Consider the following 17,337-nt stretch of genomic DNA (forward strand, 5'->3'; position numbering starts at 1 on the left):
GACAAAAAGAATGTAATCTCGGGCTTTCGGAAAACTGCTATTTGGCTTTTTAATAGTGAGCCTTTCACTGCGGACGAATACATGATGTCGTCTGTCACTGGGAGACCCGAAGCTTCCCGCAGCGGAGAGATGACAGACCTCAGTGTAATGAACAGCTCAAGCCTTCTGGAGAATGTTTGGAATTTCGATGCGAACATCAGCGCAACTCAAAATGCCCTTGTCTTCATGGTCAATAAAGAAGAGTCGACAGCTTCTCCCTTCGGCCCTGCCCTTAGGCTGCAGACAGGGCAGGACAAAAGTGGGGACCCCAGAGAAGCATGCAGTTGAGGTTGGCATGGCAGAACACAACTGAGACTGCCGCCCATTAAAAAAAAAGGAAACAGCATCTTCAAAAGGACTTCAAGGGAAGAAGAGATGCCGTCCCGTTTCTCTCAAGGGATGTCTCCCCTAGGGCGAGAGGGTGGATACCGTTTGGTCTTCTGTGGCCGTCCACGGGGTGGAAGCACAGGCAGGGTTTTCCTTGACGCCTCTGTACTCAGAGAGAGTAATAAGAACCTCCCGCTATGTCCAATATAAAAGGGAACACCGGATTTGTGTTCAAAGCTGTGTACTTTTAATGAGGAAAACTTCCATGAGCAAGGTTCTTCAATAGGACATCAGATAGCAGTGAGTGGAGGTTCTGACTTGCTGTTTTTCAGAAATCCAAAACAGGTGAGGGTTGTGCAAGTTGTAAGTTGTGGATACTCTGACCCATATGGGTGTCAAGTTGTAGTGCATGTATTCTTAATGAAAAAATGGGTTTTGTTGTGGCCCTGCTTTCGAGGGTAGGCTTCTGATCAAAGTGTCCCCTGTGAGGTCGAGTGGCTTTTGCTGAAAAGTGCACATGTTCACCGAGGCTTCATAGCATAGCCTGCACATGCAACTGAATATCTGCTGTTATTTGTTTTGCTGGTTGTGCCTCAGCTGTTGTGCATTTCCATTCAGAGGGCGTTCTCCGCATTGAGGAGTGCGTTGAAGGACCAGAGCATCCTTGCCTCCCTGGACAAGAACACGCTCGACAAAGTCAGCCTCACCTGGGACCTGGTTGCTGGCAACATCGCCAAAGTCATTGAGCAGGTAGGATTGTTGTGCTGGCTTGTGGTGCTGCTCGCATGCATGCAGTGGTGACACTTTTGTCATGTCTGGCCACAGTCTGGTGGTTTCATTTGGTCTTTAGGGCTGATTGGTTTTTCACAAACAGCAAATGTGGTTGGCATAGAGATAAGTGTGAGCAATAAACTTAAATGTTTTCTTGTTGCCAAGCTGGCTGGTTAAACCCCATGGCTACTATTGTGGCTAAGAGAGGTCACGAACCAGCAGGAAAAACGTGTCTGCAACAAACATAAGGTACAACGGATCACTCGGAGTGACAGTTCTTTAGGAGAGGCTTGGCAGGGAGGTACTGCACAGTGGCTAGTAGCGAGAGGGCTAAGAATGTCTGGATCCAAACCATTGGAAGCAACACCTGTGCACCAGTCACGACATTGCGCAGGGCGGTCAGGTCATGCATGTGCTTGGGTTATTGGGATGCAGCGCTGCAAAGGTTTGCAAGACTCGCAGCAGGAACAAGGTGCTTTCAACACAAGTGGCTTATTTCATTAAAAAATTTGCAGGTTTTAATGGACCTTTTCAGAAACATGCCCTAGCGGCGCCTTTTGGTGAGAGGGTGGGCTAGGCAGTTGGCATCAATGCGAATGTGAAGGCGTGCCAATTGATCTTTTTTTTTTCCAAGTTGTGATTTGTCTTTCATAGCTGTCAGTTGCGAGCTGCTCGTGTGCATACTGTGGAACCTTCGGCAAACATTTTACGATTATCTTACAACCTTAAGCATGCCACAAAAAAGGAAGGAAGGTGGCAGGCGAAGGTGCTGTGTACCTGGCGAGCTGTTTGATGGGCAACACCAACAAGAGCATAACAAAAAAGATGTCGCAGTAAGGGGCTCATATGCTTCGCCGCATCACTGTTGTGCAATGTGGTGAAGCGTACAGGGTGCTTTGTTGGGAAAAGTGAGAATTGCGGACAGCCGATCTTGTACATGAACACCCCTTGGATCGCTCTGGCAGCCCATGTCCGCAGACCACACCTGAAATCCTGCGCCATCCGCTTTATCATAATCTCAGGTGCTGTCCTGATTCCTCCGTTTGCCGGTATTATTTTTATTTTCACATGCTAAATGATCTTGCACCAATACATATGTGTTGCAGTGAAGCTTAGATCAGCCATTCTGGAACACATACGATTGTAGAAATAGAAATTTCGGCATTACGGGCAATGAAACTGCACGCACTCTAGCTCGAGAGTTAGCGAGCCGAGCAAGAGCAGAAACGACGCAGGACCCGAGTGCGGAGAGAGACCGCACGGTCAAACATAATGAAACCACCAAACACTACAGATTAGGGAGGCAGCATTACCCCCCACCACACTCATTGAATAAACAGCAGGCAACAGCATGGTGCCTACTACAAAGAAACACCTTCCCAAACCCGATCGCTTATAGTCATTGTTACCCAGAACTCTACTCAGATAGATGTAAAGACTAATCAGCGGGCACACCTCAAACACATAATCTGGGCTTCCCCCAACATAGTGGAGGGGCCAAACAACAAAGATACGAATGCGGAGCAATATGGGAGACTGCGCTGCTCAGTTCAGACAGAGAGGACCAACTACAACTCATCGGGCAAGCCTAAGATGCCGCTATAGGACTCGAGGGCTCCTGGCCGCCAGGTAACGGAGGGGAGATAAACTCCTCTTACACTTGCCGTTTTCAATAAAAGTTGCTTCTCACTCTCGTCCTTACGGCCTGGTCCATTTTTTTCTAAAATTTTGCAGACGGTTTGAATTTTTCTCCGGGATTACTCAAAGTAACACCTTGCGTTGTTACTTGCCTTGTTTATCATGAAAGAACCGCAAATTTGTGTACGTCTGCACCTCTCAGATGCACCCAGGGTGATTATTGGAAGCGGATCTTGAAGGATATGCCCTGCCTTATTGCAGATGATGGAAGTGAGATAGCCAGTGCTTTTTAGACTTTGGTTAGACATATAAAACTTTCTGCAATTACTTGCCAAGTCTGTCAAGAAAAAAACTGAATTTGTCTACGCTGCTCACTGTAGGTAATGTCTGAAACATTCTAGTAATGTCACTTCTGTGATATGGCATAAAAGAGCCGCTTCCGGTAATGGCATCTCAGAGGTGCACACGAACACGCAGTTCTTTCGTGAAAAACTAGGCAAGTAACAACGCCAAGTATTACTTAGATCGACCTGGGTGAAAAAATTCAATCTTTCTCCAATATTTGAGCTGTGGTAAGTGCGAAATGTTTTTTCTGCAATATTAAGGGAAAACACGCACCCCTCTAAAGACCTTTGCCGACAGTGGTCCAAGTAACAAGCAGCGTAAAAGAGTGCCGACACACATAATCGTTTGGGCTTTCAAGTGCGATGAGCAAATACAGCACTTGCTGACCTAAAATGGCAAGAAAACACTTCGTGTTGCTTGCACCTGTTACAACGTATGTGCACTTGCATGGGGGTAGAGATCCGGCTTGCTTTCATCCGGGTTCCTCAGTGTGCTGTCGCTAGTGTGACTTTCCAAAAAGGTTCATTGAAGGGTGAATGAAGCATTGACAGCAATAGCAAAGTTTAAAGGGACACTTTTGAGCGGTGTCAGTGAATTTCCCTTCCACACCAGTAAAGCCATTCTTGAAATTCCTGCTGCACCAGCTTGCTGTGAAGGTCGTCAGCTCTGGCCTTTTTATTAGCACAAATGGTCTACATTGTACTACAAATAAAAACTTCACTGTTTCTAAGGTAAGCTGAAAAGGTGTGTACAGAGCGATACTATCACTTTGGGCCATTCTCAAAGCTGGCCTTTGTACGGTAGCCTTCAAGGCATAGAGCATGCAGTGTCGCACCATAGTCCTCTTGGAAGGTGCTTGGATCACCCATTGGTAATTTTGAGCACACCTTGTTGGCTTCTGATTTTTTAATAGATTGCACTTTGAGAAGTGGCGAGCGACAGCCCCGTGACATAAGCAGCTGAATCCGTTTTGAACATCCTTTTGTTGAGGTCAGGACTTCTTGCCAATTCTACGAGATGTCATTTCGGACAGCTGGCTTCCAGTAAAAAAACATGCTGCCCTGTAGTGTCACCTATCGTGCAACATGGATAAAAATGCATTCAGTGAAGCCGAACTTGTGTTTGCAGGTTGTAGTATGGACGGCTCTTCCTCGGTAGGGAAACGGTTGCGCTCCTCAGATGGTGCATGTGGGTGTGACGCAGAAACTTCAGCAGGGACCTCAAGTGTGATGAAGAGGGTCACCAGTCGCATTCACTGGTGCGCGAGATGAGACCGACAGCAAACCCTGTGACATAATGTCAGCGGGACTGTCTGTCCTACTCAGACCAGTGCTTAACAGGAATGCCAGTGTGCTCACACTGTGCATGTGCACGTGCCAGCAGAGTAAGCACTGTTGATTGAGCGCAGCATTGTTGGTGCATCCACGTGGCTATGTCGTGTATGCAGCCAAACACACTCCGTCTCCATAAAAACCTTCTAACGTTCCACGTGCAAGCGGCGCAGTCAGTAGCAAGCACTGTTGATTGAGCGCGGCAATGTTGGTGCATCCACGTGGCTATGTCGTGTATGCAGCCAAACACACTCCGTCTCGATAAAAACCTTCTAACGTTCCACGTGCAAGCGGCGCAGTCAGTAGCAAGCACTGTTGATTAAGCGCAGCATTGTTGGTGCATCCACGTGGCTATGTCGTGTATGCAGCCGAACACACTCCGTCTCCATAAAAACCTTCTAACGTTCCACGTGCAAGCGGCGCAGTCAGTAGCAAGCACTGTTGATTAAGCGCAGCATTGTTGGTGCATCCACGTGGCTATGTCGTGTATGCAGCCGAACACACTCCGTCTCCATAAAAACCTTCTAACGTTCCACGTGCAAGCGGCGCAGTCAGTAGCAAGCACTGTTGATTAAGCGCAGCATTGTTGGTGCATCCACGTGGCTATGTCGTGTATGCAGCCAAACACACTCCGTCTCCATAAAAACCTTCTAACGTTCCACGTGCAAGCGGCGCAGTCAGTAGCAAGCACTGTTGATTGAGCGCGGCAATGTTGGTGCATCCACGTGGCTATGTCGTGTATGCAGCCAAACACACTCCGTCTCGATAAAAACCTTCTAACGTTCCACGTGCAAGCGGCGCAGTCAGTAGCAAGCACTGTTGATTAAGCGCAGCATTGTTGGTGCATCCACGTGGCTATGTCGTGTATGCAGCCGAACACACTCCGTCTCCATAAAAACCTTCTAACGTTCCACGTGCAAGCGGCGCAGTCAGTAGCAAGCACTGTTGATTAAGCGCAGCATTGTTGGTGCATCCACGTGGCTATGTCGTGTATGCAGCCGAACACACTCCGTCTCCATAAAAACCTTCTAACGTTCCACGTGCAAGCGGCGCAGTCAGTAGCAAGCACTGTTGATTAAGCGCAGCATTGTTGGTGCATCCACGTGGCTATGTCGTGTATGCAGCCGAACACACTCCGTCTCCATAAAAACCTTCTAACGTTCCACGTGCAAGCGGCGCAGTCAGTAGCAAGCACTGTTGATTAAGCGCAGCATTGTTGGTGCATCCACGTGGCTATGTCGTGTATGCAGCCGAACACACTCCGTCTCCATAAAAACCTTCTAACGTTCCACGTGCAAGCGGCGCAGTCAGTAGCAAGCACTGTTGATTAAGCGCAGCATTGTTGGTGCATCCACGTGGCTATGTCGTGTATGCAGCCGAACACACTCCGTCTCCATAAAAACCTTCTAACGTTCCACGTGCAAGCGGCGCAGTCAGTAGCAAGCACTGTTGATTAAGCGCAGCATTGTTGGTGCATCCACGTGGCTATGTCGATTATGCAGCCAAACACACTCCGTCTCCATAAAAACCTTCTAACGTTCCACGTGCAAGCGGCGCAGTCAGTAGCAAGCACTGTTGATTGAGCGCGGCAATGTTGGTGCATCCACGTGGCTATGTCGTGTATGCAGCCAAACACACTCCGTCTCGATAAAAACCTTCTAACGTTCCACGTGCAAGCGGCGCAGTCAGTAGCAAGCACTGTTGATTAAGCGCAGCATTGTTGGTGCATCCACGTGGCTATGTCGTGTATGCAGCCGAACACACTCCGTCTCCATAAAAACCTTCTAACGTTCCACGTGCAAGCGGCGCAGTCAGTAGCAAGCACTGTTGATTAAGCGCAGCATTGTTGGTGCATCCACGTGGCTATGTCGTGTATGCAGCCGAACACACTCCGTCTCCATAAAAACCTTCTAACGTTCCACGTGCAAGCGGCGCAGTCAGTAGCAAGCACTGTTGATTAAGCGCAGCATTGTTGGTGCATCCACGTGGCTATGTCGTGTATGCAGCCGAACACACTCCGTCTCCATAAAAACCTTCTAACGTTCCACGTGCAAGCGGCGCAGTCAGTAGCAAGCACTGTTGATTAAGCGCAGCATTGTTGGTGCATCCACGTGGCTATGTCGTGTATGCAGCCGAACACACTCCGTCTCCATAAAAACCTTCTAACGTTCCACGTGCAAGCGGCGCAGTCAGTAGCAAGCACTGTTGATTAAGCGCAGCATTGTTGGTGCATCCACGTGGCTATGTCGTGTATGCAGCCGAACACACTCCGTCTCCATAAAAACCTTCTAACGTTCCACGTGCAAGCGGCGCAGTCAGTAGCAAGCACTGTTGATTAAGCGCAGCATTGTTGGTGCATCCACGTGGCTATGTCGTGTATGCAGCCAAACACACTCCGTCTCCATAAAAACCTTCTAACGTTCCACGTGCAAGCGGCGCAGTCAGTAGCAAGCACTGTTGATTGAGCGCGGCAATGTTGGTGCATCCACGTGGCTATGTCGTGTATGCAGCCAAACACACTTCGTCTCGATAAAAACCTTCTAACGTTCCACGTGCAAGCGGCGCAGTCAGTAGCAAGCACTGTTGATTAAGCGCAGCATTGTTGGTGCATCCACGTGGCTATGTCGTGTATGCAGCCAAACACACTCCGTCTCCATAAAAACCTTCTAACGTTCCACGTGCAAGCGGCGCAGTCAGTAGCAAGCACTGTTGATTGAGCGCGGCAATGTTGGTGCATCCACGTGGCTATGTCGTGTATGCAGCCAAACACACTCCGTCTCGATAAAAACCTTCTAACGTTCCACGTGCAAGCGGCCCAGTCAGTAGCAAGCACTGTTGATTAAGCGCAGCATTGTTGGTGCATCCACGTGGCTATGTCGTGTATGCAGCCGAACACACTCCGTCTCCATAAAACCTTCTAACGTTCCACGTGCAAGCGGCGTAGTCAGTAGCAAGCACTGTTGATTGAGTGCAGCATTGTTGGTGCATCCACGTGGCTATGTCGTGTATGCAGCCAAACACACTCCGTCTCCATAAAAACCTTCTAACGTTCCACGTGCAAGCGGCGTAGTCAGTAGCAAGCACTGTTGATTGAGTGCAGCATTGTTGGTGCATCCACGTGGCTATGTCGTGTATGCAGCCAAACACACTCCGTCTCCATAAAAACCTTCTAACGTTCCACGTGCAAGCGGCGTAGTCAGTAGCAAGCACTGTTGATTGAGTGCAGCATTGTTGGTGCATCCACGTGGCTATGTCGTGTATGCAGCCAAACACACTCCGTCTCCATAAAAACCTTCTAATGTTCCACGTGCAAGCGGCGCAGTCAGTAGCAAGCACTGTTGATTGAGCGCGGCAATGTTGGTGCATCCACGTGGCTATGTCGTGTATGCAGCCAAACACACTCCGTCTCGATAAAAACCTTCTAACGTTCCACGTGCAAGCGGCGCAGTCAGTAGCAAGCACTGTTGATTAAGCGCAGCATTGTTGGTGCATCCACGTGGCTATGTCGTGTATGCAGCCGAACACACTCCGTCTCCATAAAAACCTTCTAACGTTCCACGTGCAAGCGGCGCAGTCAGTAGCAAGCACTGTTGATTAGCGCAGCATTGTTGGTGCATCCACGTGGCTATGTCGTGTATGCAGCCGAACACACTCCGTCTCCATAAAAACCTTCTAACGTTCCACGTGCAAGCGGCGCAGTCAGTAGCAAGCACTGTTGATTAAGCGCAGCATTGTTGGTGCATCCACGTGGCTATGTCGTGTATGCAGCCGAACACACTCCGTCTCCATAAAAACCTTCTAACGTTCCACGTGCAAGCGGCGCAGTCAGTAGCAAGCACTGTTGATTAAGCGCAGCATTGTTGGTGCATCCACGTGGCTATGTCGTGTATGCAGCCGAACACACTCCGTCTCCATAAAAACCTTCTAACGTTCCACGTGCAAGCGGCGCAGTCAGTAGCAAGCACTGTTGATTAAGCGCAGCATTGTTGGTGCATCCACGTGGCTATGTCGTGTATGCAGCCGAACACACTCCGTCTCCATAAAAACCTTCTAACGTTCCACGTGCAAGCGGCGCAGTCAGTAGCAAGCACTGTTGATTAAGCGCAGCATTGTTGGTGCATCCACGTGGCTATGTCGTGTATGCAGCCGAACACACTCCGTCTCCATAAAAACCTTCTAACGTTCCACGTGCAAGCGGCGCAGTCAGTAGCACGCACTGTTGATTAAGCGCAGCATTGTTGGTGCATCCACGTGGCTATGTCGTGTATGCAGCCGAACACACTCCGTCTCCATAAAAACCTTCTAACGTTCCACGTGCAAGCGGCGCAGTCAGTAGCAAGCACTGTTGATTAAGCGCAGCATTGTTGGTGCATCCACGTGGCTATGTCGTGTATGCAGCCGAACACACTCCGTCTCCATAAAAACCTTCTAACGTTCCACGTGCAAGCGGCGCAGTCAGTAGCAAGCACTGTTGATTAAGCGCAGCATTGTTGGTGCATCCACGTGGCTATGTCGTGTATGCAGCCAAACACACTCCGTCTCCATAAAAACCTTCTAACGTTCCACGTGCAAGCGGCGCCGTCAGTAGCAAGCACTGTTGATTGAGCGCGGCAATGTTGGTGCATCCACGTGGCTATGTCGTGTATGCAGCCAAACACACTCCGTCTCGATAAAAACCTTCTAACGTTCCACGTGCAAGCGGCGCAGTCAGTAGCAAGCACTGTTGATTAAGCGCAGCATTGTTGGTGCATCCACGTGGCTATGTCGTGTATGCAGCCGAACACACTCCGTCTCCATAAAAACCTTCTAACGTTCCACGTGCAAGCGGCGCAGTCAGTAGCAAGCACTGTTGATTAAGCGCAGCATTGTTGGTGCATCCACGTGGCTATGTCGTGTATGCAGCCGAACACACTCCGTCTCCATAAAAACCTTCTAACGTTCCACGTGCAAGCGGCGCAGTCAGTAGCAAGCACTGTTGATTAAGCGCAGCATTGTTGGTGCATCCACGTGGCTATGTCGTGTATGCAGCCGAACACACTCCGTCTCCATAAAAACCTTCTAACGTTCCACGTGCAAGCGGCGCAGTCAGTAGCAAGCACTGTTGATTAAGCGCAGCATTGTTGGTGCATCCACGTGGCTATGTCGTGTATGCAGCCGAACACACTCCGTCTCCATAAAAACCTTCTAACGTTCCACGTGCAAGCGGCGCAGTCAGTAGCAAGCACTGTTGATTAAGCGCAGCATTGTTGGTGCATCCACGTGGCTATGTCGTGTATGCAGCCGAACACACTCCGTCTCCATAAAACCTTCTAACGTTCCACGTGCAAGCGGCGCAGTCAGTAGCAAGCACTGTTGATTAAGCGCAGCATTGTTGGTGCATCCACGTGGCTATGTCGTGTATGCAGCCGAACACACTCCGTCTCCATAAAAACCTTCTAACGTTCCACGTGCAAGCGGCGCAGTCAGTAGCAAGCACTGTTGATTAAGCGCAGCATTGTTGGTGCATCCACGTGGCTATGTCGTGTATGCAGCCAAACACACTCCGTCTCCATAAAAACCTTCTAACGTTCCACGTGCAAGCGGCGCAGTCAGTAGCAAGCACTGTTGATTGAGCGCGGCAATGTTGGTGCATCCACGTGGCTATGTCGTGTATGCAGCCAAACACACTTCGTCTCGATAAAACCTTCTAACGTTCCACGTGCAAGCGGCGCAGTCAGTAGCAAGCACTGTTGATTAAGCGCAGCATTGTTGGTGCATCCACGTGGCTATGTCGTGTATGCAGCCAAACACTCCGTCTCCATAAAAACCTTCTAACGTTCCACGTGCAAGCGGCGCAGTCAGTAGCAAGCACTGTTGATTAAGCGCAGCATTGTTGGTGCATCCACGTGGCTATGTCATGTATGCAGCCGAACACACTCCGTCTCCATAAAAACCTTCTAACGTTCCACGTGCAAGCGGCGCAGTCAGTAGCAAGCACTGTTGATTAAGCGCAGCATTGTTGGTGCATCCACGTGGCTATGTCGTGTATGCAGCCGAACACACTCCGTCTCTATAAAAACCTTCTAACGTTCCACGTGCAAGCGGCGCAGTCAGTAGCAAGCACTGTTGATTAAGCGCAGCATTGTTGGTGCATCCACGTGGCTATGTCGTGTATGCAGCCGAACACACTCCGTCTCCATAAAAACCTTCTAACGTTCCACGTGCAAGCGGCGCAGTCAGTAGCAAGCACTGTTGATTAAGCGCAGCATTGTTGGTGCATCCACGTGGCTATGTCGATTATGCAGCCAAACACACTCCGTCTCCATAAAAACCTTCTAACGTTCCACGTGCAAGCGGCGCAGTCAGTAGCAAGCACTGTTGATTGAGCGCGGCAATGTTGGTGCATCCACGTGGCTATGTCGTGTATGCAGCCAAACACACTCCGTCTCGATAAAAACCTTCTAACGTTCCACGTGCAAGCGGCGCAGTCAGTAGCAAGCACTGTTGATTAAGCGCAGCATTGTTGGTGCATCCACGTGGCTATGTCGTGTATGCAGCCGAACACACTCCGTCTCCATAAAAACCTTCTAACGTTCCACGTGCAAGCGGCGCAGTCAGTAGCAAGCACTGTTGATTAAGCGCAGCATTGTTGGTGCATCCACGTGGCTATGTCGTGTATGCAGCCGAACACACTCCGTCTCCATAAAAACCTTCTAACGTTCCACGTGCAAGCGGCGCAGTCAGTAGCAAGCACTGTTGATTAAGCGCAGCATTGTTGGTGCATCCACGTCGCTATGTCGTGTATGCAGCCGAACACACTCCGTCTCCATAAAACCTTCTAACGTTCCACGTGCAAGCGGCGCAGTCAGTAGCAAGCACTGTTGATTAAGCGCAGCATTGTTTGGTGCATCCACGTGGCTATGTCGTGTATGCAGCCGAACACACTCCGTCTCCATAAAACCTTCTAACGTTCCACGTGCAAGCGGCGCAGTCAGTAGCAAGCACTGTTGATTAAGCGCAGCATTGTTGGTGCATCCACGTGGCTATGTCGTGTATGCAGCCGAACACACTCCGTCTCCATAAAAACCTTCTAACGTTCCACGTGCAAGCGGCGCAGTCAGTAGCAAGCACTGTTGATTAAGCGCAGCATTGTTGGTGCATCCACGTGGCTATGTCGTGTATGCAGCCAAACACACTCCGTCTCCATAAAAACCTTCTAACGTTCCACGTGCAAGCGGCGCAGTCAGTAGCAAGCACTGTTGATTGAGCGCGGCAATGTTGGTGCATCCACGTGGCTATGTCGTGTATGCAGCCAAACACACTTCGTCTCGATAAAAACCTTCTAACGTTCCACGTGCAAGCGGCGCAGTCAGTAGCAAGCACTGTTGATTAAGCGCAGCATTGTTGGTGCATCCACGTGGCTATGTCGTGTATGCAGCCAAACACTCCGTCTCCATAAAAACCTTCTAACGTTCCACGTGCAAGCGGCGCAGTCAGTAGCAAGCACTGTTGATTGAGCGCGGCAATGTTGGTGCATCCACGTGGCTATGTCGTGTATGCAGCCAAACACACTCCGTCTCGATAAAACCTTCTAACGTTCCACGTGCAAGCGGCCCAGTCAGTAGCAAGCACTGTTGATTAAGCGCAGCATTGTTGGTGCATCCACGTGGCTATGTCGTGTATGCAGCCGAACACACTCCGTCTCCATAAAACCTTCTAACGTTCCACGTGCAAGCGGCGTAGTCAGTAGCAAGCACTGTTGATTGAGTGCAGCATTGTTGGTGCATCCACGTGGCTATGTCGTGTATGCAGCCAAACACACTCCGTCTCCATAAAAACCTTCTAACGTTCCACGTGCAAGCGGCGTAGTCAGTAGCAAGCACTGTTGATTGAGTGCAGCATTGTTGGTGCATCCACGTGGCTATGTCGTGTATGCAGCCAAACACACTCCGTCTCCATAAAAACCTTCTAACGTTCCACGTGCAAGCGGCGTAGTCAGTAGCAAGCACTGTTGATTGAGTGCAGCATTGTTGGTGCATCCACGTGGCTATGTCGTGTATGCAGCCAAACACACTCCGTCTCCATAAAAACCTTCTAATGTTCCACGTGCAAGCGGCGCAGTCAGTAGCAAGCACTGTTGATTGAGCGCGGCAATGTTGGTGCATCCACGTGGCTATGTCGTGTATGCAGCCAAACACACTCCGTCTCGATAAAAACCTTCTAACGTTCCACGTGCAAGCGGCGCAGTCAGTAGCAAGCACTGTTGATTAAGCGCAGCATTGTTGGTGCATCCACGTGGCTATGTCGTGTATGCAGCCGAACACACTCCGTCTCCATAAAAACCTTCTAACGTTCCACGTGCAAGCGGCGCAGTCAGTAGCAAGCACTGTTGATTAAGCGCAGCATTGTTGGTGCATCCACGTGGCTATGTCGTGTATGCAGCCGAACACACTCCGTCTCCATAAAAACCTTCTAACGTTCCACGTGCAAGCGGCGCAGTCAGTAGCAAGCACTGTTGATTAAGCGCAGCATTGTTGGTGCATCCACGTGGCTATGTCGTGTATGCAGCCGAACACACTCCGTCTCCATAAAAACCTTCTAACGTTCCACGTGCAAGCGGCGCAGTCAGTAGCAAGCACTGTTGATTAAGCGCAGCATTGTTGGTGCATCCACGTGGCTATGTCGTGTATGCAGCCGAACACACTCCGTCTCCATAAAAACCTTCTAACGTTCCACGTGCAAGCGGCGCAGTCAGTAGCAAGCACTGTTGATTAAGCGCAGCATTGTTGGTGCATCCACGTGGCTATGTCGTGTATGCAGCCGAACACACTCCGTCTCCATAAAAACCTTCTAACGTTCCACGTGCAAGCGGCGCAGTCAGTAGCAAGCACTGTTGATTAAGCGCAGCATTGTTGGTGCATCCACGTGGCTATGTCGTGTATGCAGCCGAACACACTCCGTCTCCATAAAAACCTTCTAACGTTCCACGTGCAAGCGGCGCAGTCAGTAGCAAGCACTGTTGATTAAGCGCAGCATTGTTGGTGCATCCACGTGGCTATGTCGTGTATGCAGCCGAACACACTCCGTCTCCATAAAAACCTTCTAACGTTCCACGTGCAAGCGGCGCAGTCAGTAGCAAGCACTGTTGATTAAGCGCAGCATTGTTGGTGCATCCACGTGGCTATGTCGTGTATGCAGCCGAACACACTCCGTCTCCATAAAAACCTTCTAACGTTCCACGTGCAAGCGGCGCAGTCAGTAGCAAGCACTGTTGATTAAGCGCAGCATTGTTGGTGCATCCACGTGGCTATGTCGTGTATGCAGCCAAACACACTCCGTCTCCATAAAACCTTCTAACGTTCCACGTGCAAGCGGCGCAGTCAGTAGCAAGCACTGTTGATTGAGCGCGGCAATGTTGGTGCATCCACGTGGCTATGTCGTGTATGCAGCCAAACACACTCCGTCTCGATAAAAACCTTCTAACGTTCCACGTGCAAGCGGCGCAGTCAGTAGCAAGCACTGTTGATTAAGCGCAGCATTGTTGGTGCATCCACGTGGCTATGTCGTGTATGCAGCCGAACACACTCCGTCTCCATAAAAACCTTCTAACGTTCCACGTGCAAGCGGCGCAGTCAGTAGCAAGCACTGTTGATTAAGCGCAGCATTGTTGGTGCATCCACGTGGCTATGTCGTGTATGCAGCCGAACACACTCCGTCTCCATAAAAACCTTCTAACGTTCCACGTGCAAGCGGCGCAGTCAGTAGCAAGCACTGTTGATTAAGCGCAGCATTGTTGGTGCATCCACGTGGCTATGTCGTGTATGCAGCCGAACACACTCCGTCTCCATAAAACCTTCTAACGTTCCACGTGCAAGCGGCGCAGTCAGTAGCAAGCACTGTTGATTAAGCGCAGCATTGTTGGTGCATCCACGTGGCTATGTCGTGTATGCAGCCGAACACACTCCGTCTCCATAAAAACCTTCTAACGTTCCACGTGCAAGCGGCGCAGTCAGTAGCAAGCACTGTTGATTAAGCGCAGCATTGTTGGTGCATCCACGTGGCTATGTCGTGTATGCAGCCGAACACACTCCGTCTCCATAAAAACCTTCTAACGTTCCACGTGCAAGCGGCGCAGTCAGTAGCAAGCACTGTTGATTAAGCGCAGCATTGTTGGTGCATCCACGTGGCTATGTCGTGTATGCAGCCGAACACACTCCGTCTCCATAAAAACCTTCTAACGTTCCACGTGCAAGCGGCGCAGTCAGTAGCAAGCACTGTTGATTAAGCGCAGCATTGTTGGTGCATCCACGTGGCTATGTCGTGTATGCAGCCAAACACACTCCGTCTCCATAAAAACCTTCTAACGTTCCACGTGCAAGCGGCGCAGTCAGTAGCAAGCACTGTTGATTGAGCGCGGCAATGTTGGTGCATCCACGTGGCTATGTCGTGTATGCAGCCAAACACACTTCGTCTCGATAAAAACCTTCTAACGTTCCACGTGCAAGCGGCGCAGTCAGTAGCAAGCACTGTTGATTAAGCGCAGCATTGTTGGTGCATCCACGTGGCTATGTCGTGTATGCAGCCAAACACACTCCGTCTCCATAAAAACCTTCTAACGTTCCACGTGCAAGCGGCGCAGTCAGTAGCAAGCACTGTTGATTGAGCGCGGCAATGTTGGTGCATCCACGTGGCTATGTCGTGTATGCAGCCAAACACACTCCGTCTCGATAAAAACCTTCTAACGTTCCACGTGCAAGCGGCCCAGTCAGTAGCAAGCACTGTTGATTAAGCGCAGCATTGTTGGTGCATCCACGTGGCTATGTCGTGTATGCAGCCGAACACACTCCGTCTCCATAAAACCTTCTAACGTTCCACGTGCAAGCGGCGTAGTCAGTAGCAAGCACTGTTGATTGAGTGCAGCATTGTTGGTGCATCCACGTGGCTATGTCGTGTATGCAGCCAAACACACTCCGTCTCCATAAAAACCTTCTAACGTTCCACGTGCAAGCGGCGTAGTCAGTAGCAAGCACTGTTGATTGAGTGCAGCATTGTTGGTGCATCCACGTGGCTATGTCGTGTATGCAGCCAAACACACTCCGTCTCCATAAAAACCTTCTAACGTTCCACGTGCAAGCGGCGTAGTCAGTAGCAAGCACTGTTGATTGAGTGCAGCATTGTTGGTGCATCCACGTGGCTATGTCGTGTATGCAGCCAAACACACTCCGTCTCCATAAAAACCTTCTAATGTTCCACGTGCAAGCGGCGCAGTCAGTAGCAAGCACTGTTGATTGAGCGCGGCAATGTTGGTGCATCCACGTGGCTATGTCGTGTATGCAGCCAAACACACTCCGTCTCGATAAAAACCTTCTAACGTTCCACGTGCAAGCGGCGCAGTCAGTAGCAAGCACTGTTGATTAAGCGCAGCATTGTTGGTGCATCCACGTGGCTATGTCGTGTATGCAGCCAAACACACTCCGTCTCCATAAAAACCTTCTAACGTTCCACGTGCAAGCGGCGCAGTCAGTAGCAAGCACTGTTGATTGAGCGCAGCATTGTTGGTGCATCCACGTGGCTATGTCGTGTATGCAGCCAAACACACTCTGTCTCCATAAAAACCTTCTAACGTTCCACGTGCAAGCGGCGCAGTCAGTGGCAAGATGGTGTGAGGGCGGTGGTCAATGAGCTTCGAGTGTCTGTATAATTGCTATTGTATGGGAAGTGGATGCATGCAAACAAATGGTTGTGCACAGTGAACTAGGGGCAGAAAATGGAAAAACACTAAAAAACAATTTTGGAATGTGAAATTTAAATCAAACATGTGACCTTCCACTTCTGGAACTGACTTGTACGCTACGTGCTCTGGAGTTTGCTGGCCGCCCAGAATACAAACTTGCTTGTCACCAGTGGCGCAGCCAGAAAATTTTCTTGGTTTCCTCTCTCTCATTACCCTCCCTCTCTCTCTCTCTTTATATATATATATATATATATCTATATATATATACATACATACACACCACAAAAATACCGCGGAAGCACCCACACCACTTTCACTCCAAATTGGGTTAATCTAGCTATGGGCGCTTTGTCCGGTCGAAGCAGTAAAAACCAAGAAGGCGGCCAATTAAAAACTTGAGGCAGGGCTACGATGGCTACGGAATCGAAGAAAGCATGTTTATTTCCAAATGGCAAATGATGGGGTACACTAGTGCATACTTATCGCTTACTGAACCCAGCTAACGACTCTTCCGATTCGGTGCAGAATAGGAAGTCAATGCATTCGTCGTTGACACTCGCGCGACTTGAACAGACCAAGGGCTCTCCAGAGCCTGCAAGTTGATTATGCAAGTGCCCGTCCTCTCTGCCGTCCAACGCGACATTGATCCAACATTCTTTCCCGACGCGCGGTGCCGTTCGACGACTTCGATCTTCCTGGCAACGGTGTAGGAGTGCATTGTGCGGCTACCGGATTACACGAGAAGTATGGGAACGGCGGCTGCATGCACGCTTTATCAAGATGCACCTGCGACCACCGAGTTTTCTTTCAAGGACTGTTCATTGCCACTCTGCATTATCTTCACCCCCATTGGTCTTTCCCTTTCCACCGCAAGGAAGTGAATACCTCCGTCATCCTCATAGGGACTGCAGTGGGGTGAATATTTCGACTGATGCCGGTGCTTTGGAGGGGGTGGGCGCTTCACACACACACACACACACACTGCTACATGCATATTGCGTGTTTGTTGTGGACGATGCGCGCGGGCGCCCCGACGAAGTAGACGAACTTGTTCTCGATCTGTCGGCTGAACTGGCCAGCGCTGCATTTGCCTTTTGTAAATACACATTGTAAATAGTCTTCAGTGATTTTGTATGTGCAGTCCTAGCTCTTGGCATCAGCAGCTCGAGCTCG

The 17,337-nt window shown here is 50.0% G+C and overlaps 1 protein-coding gene across 1 annotated transcript in view; it reads left to right on the plus strand.

Moving 5' to 3' along the window:
* The window catches only part of LOC119461848 (serine-protein kinase ATM), a 754,892-nt gene that overhangs the window by 8,797 nt on the left and 728,758 nt on the right, over positions 1–17,337 (plus strand). Inside the window, exon 2 of the mRNA XM_037723219.2 lies at positions 985–1,116. Within this exon, the coding sequence (XP_037579147.2) occupies positions 985–1,116 (132 nt within the window). The remainder of the gene's footprint in view (positions 1–984; positions 1,117–17,337) is intronic.

Source organism: Dermacentor silvarum, chromosome 8 (assembly GCF_013339745.2).
Source record: "Dermacentor silvarum isolate Dsil-2018 chromosome 8, BIME_Dsil_1.4, whole genome shotgun sequence".
Lineage (NCBI taxonomy): Eukaryota > Metazoa > Arthropoda > Arachnida > Ixodida > Ixodidae > Dermacentor > Dermacentor silvarum.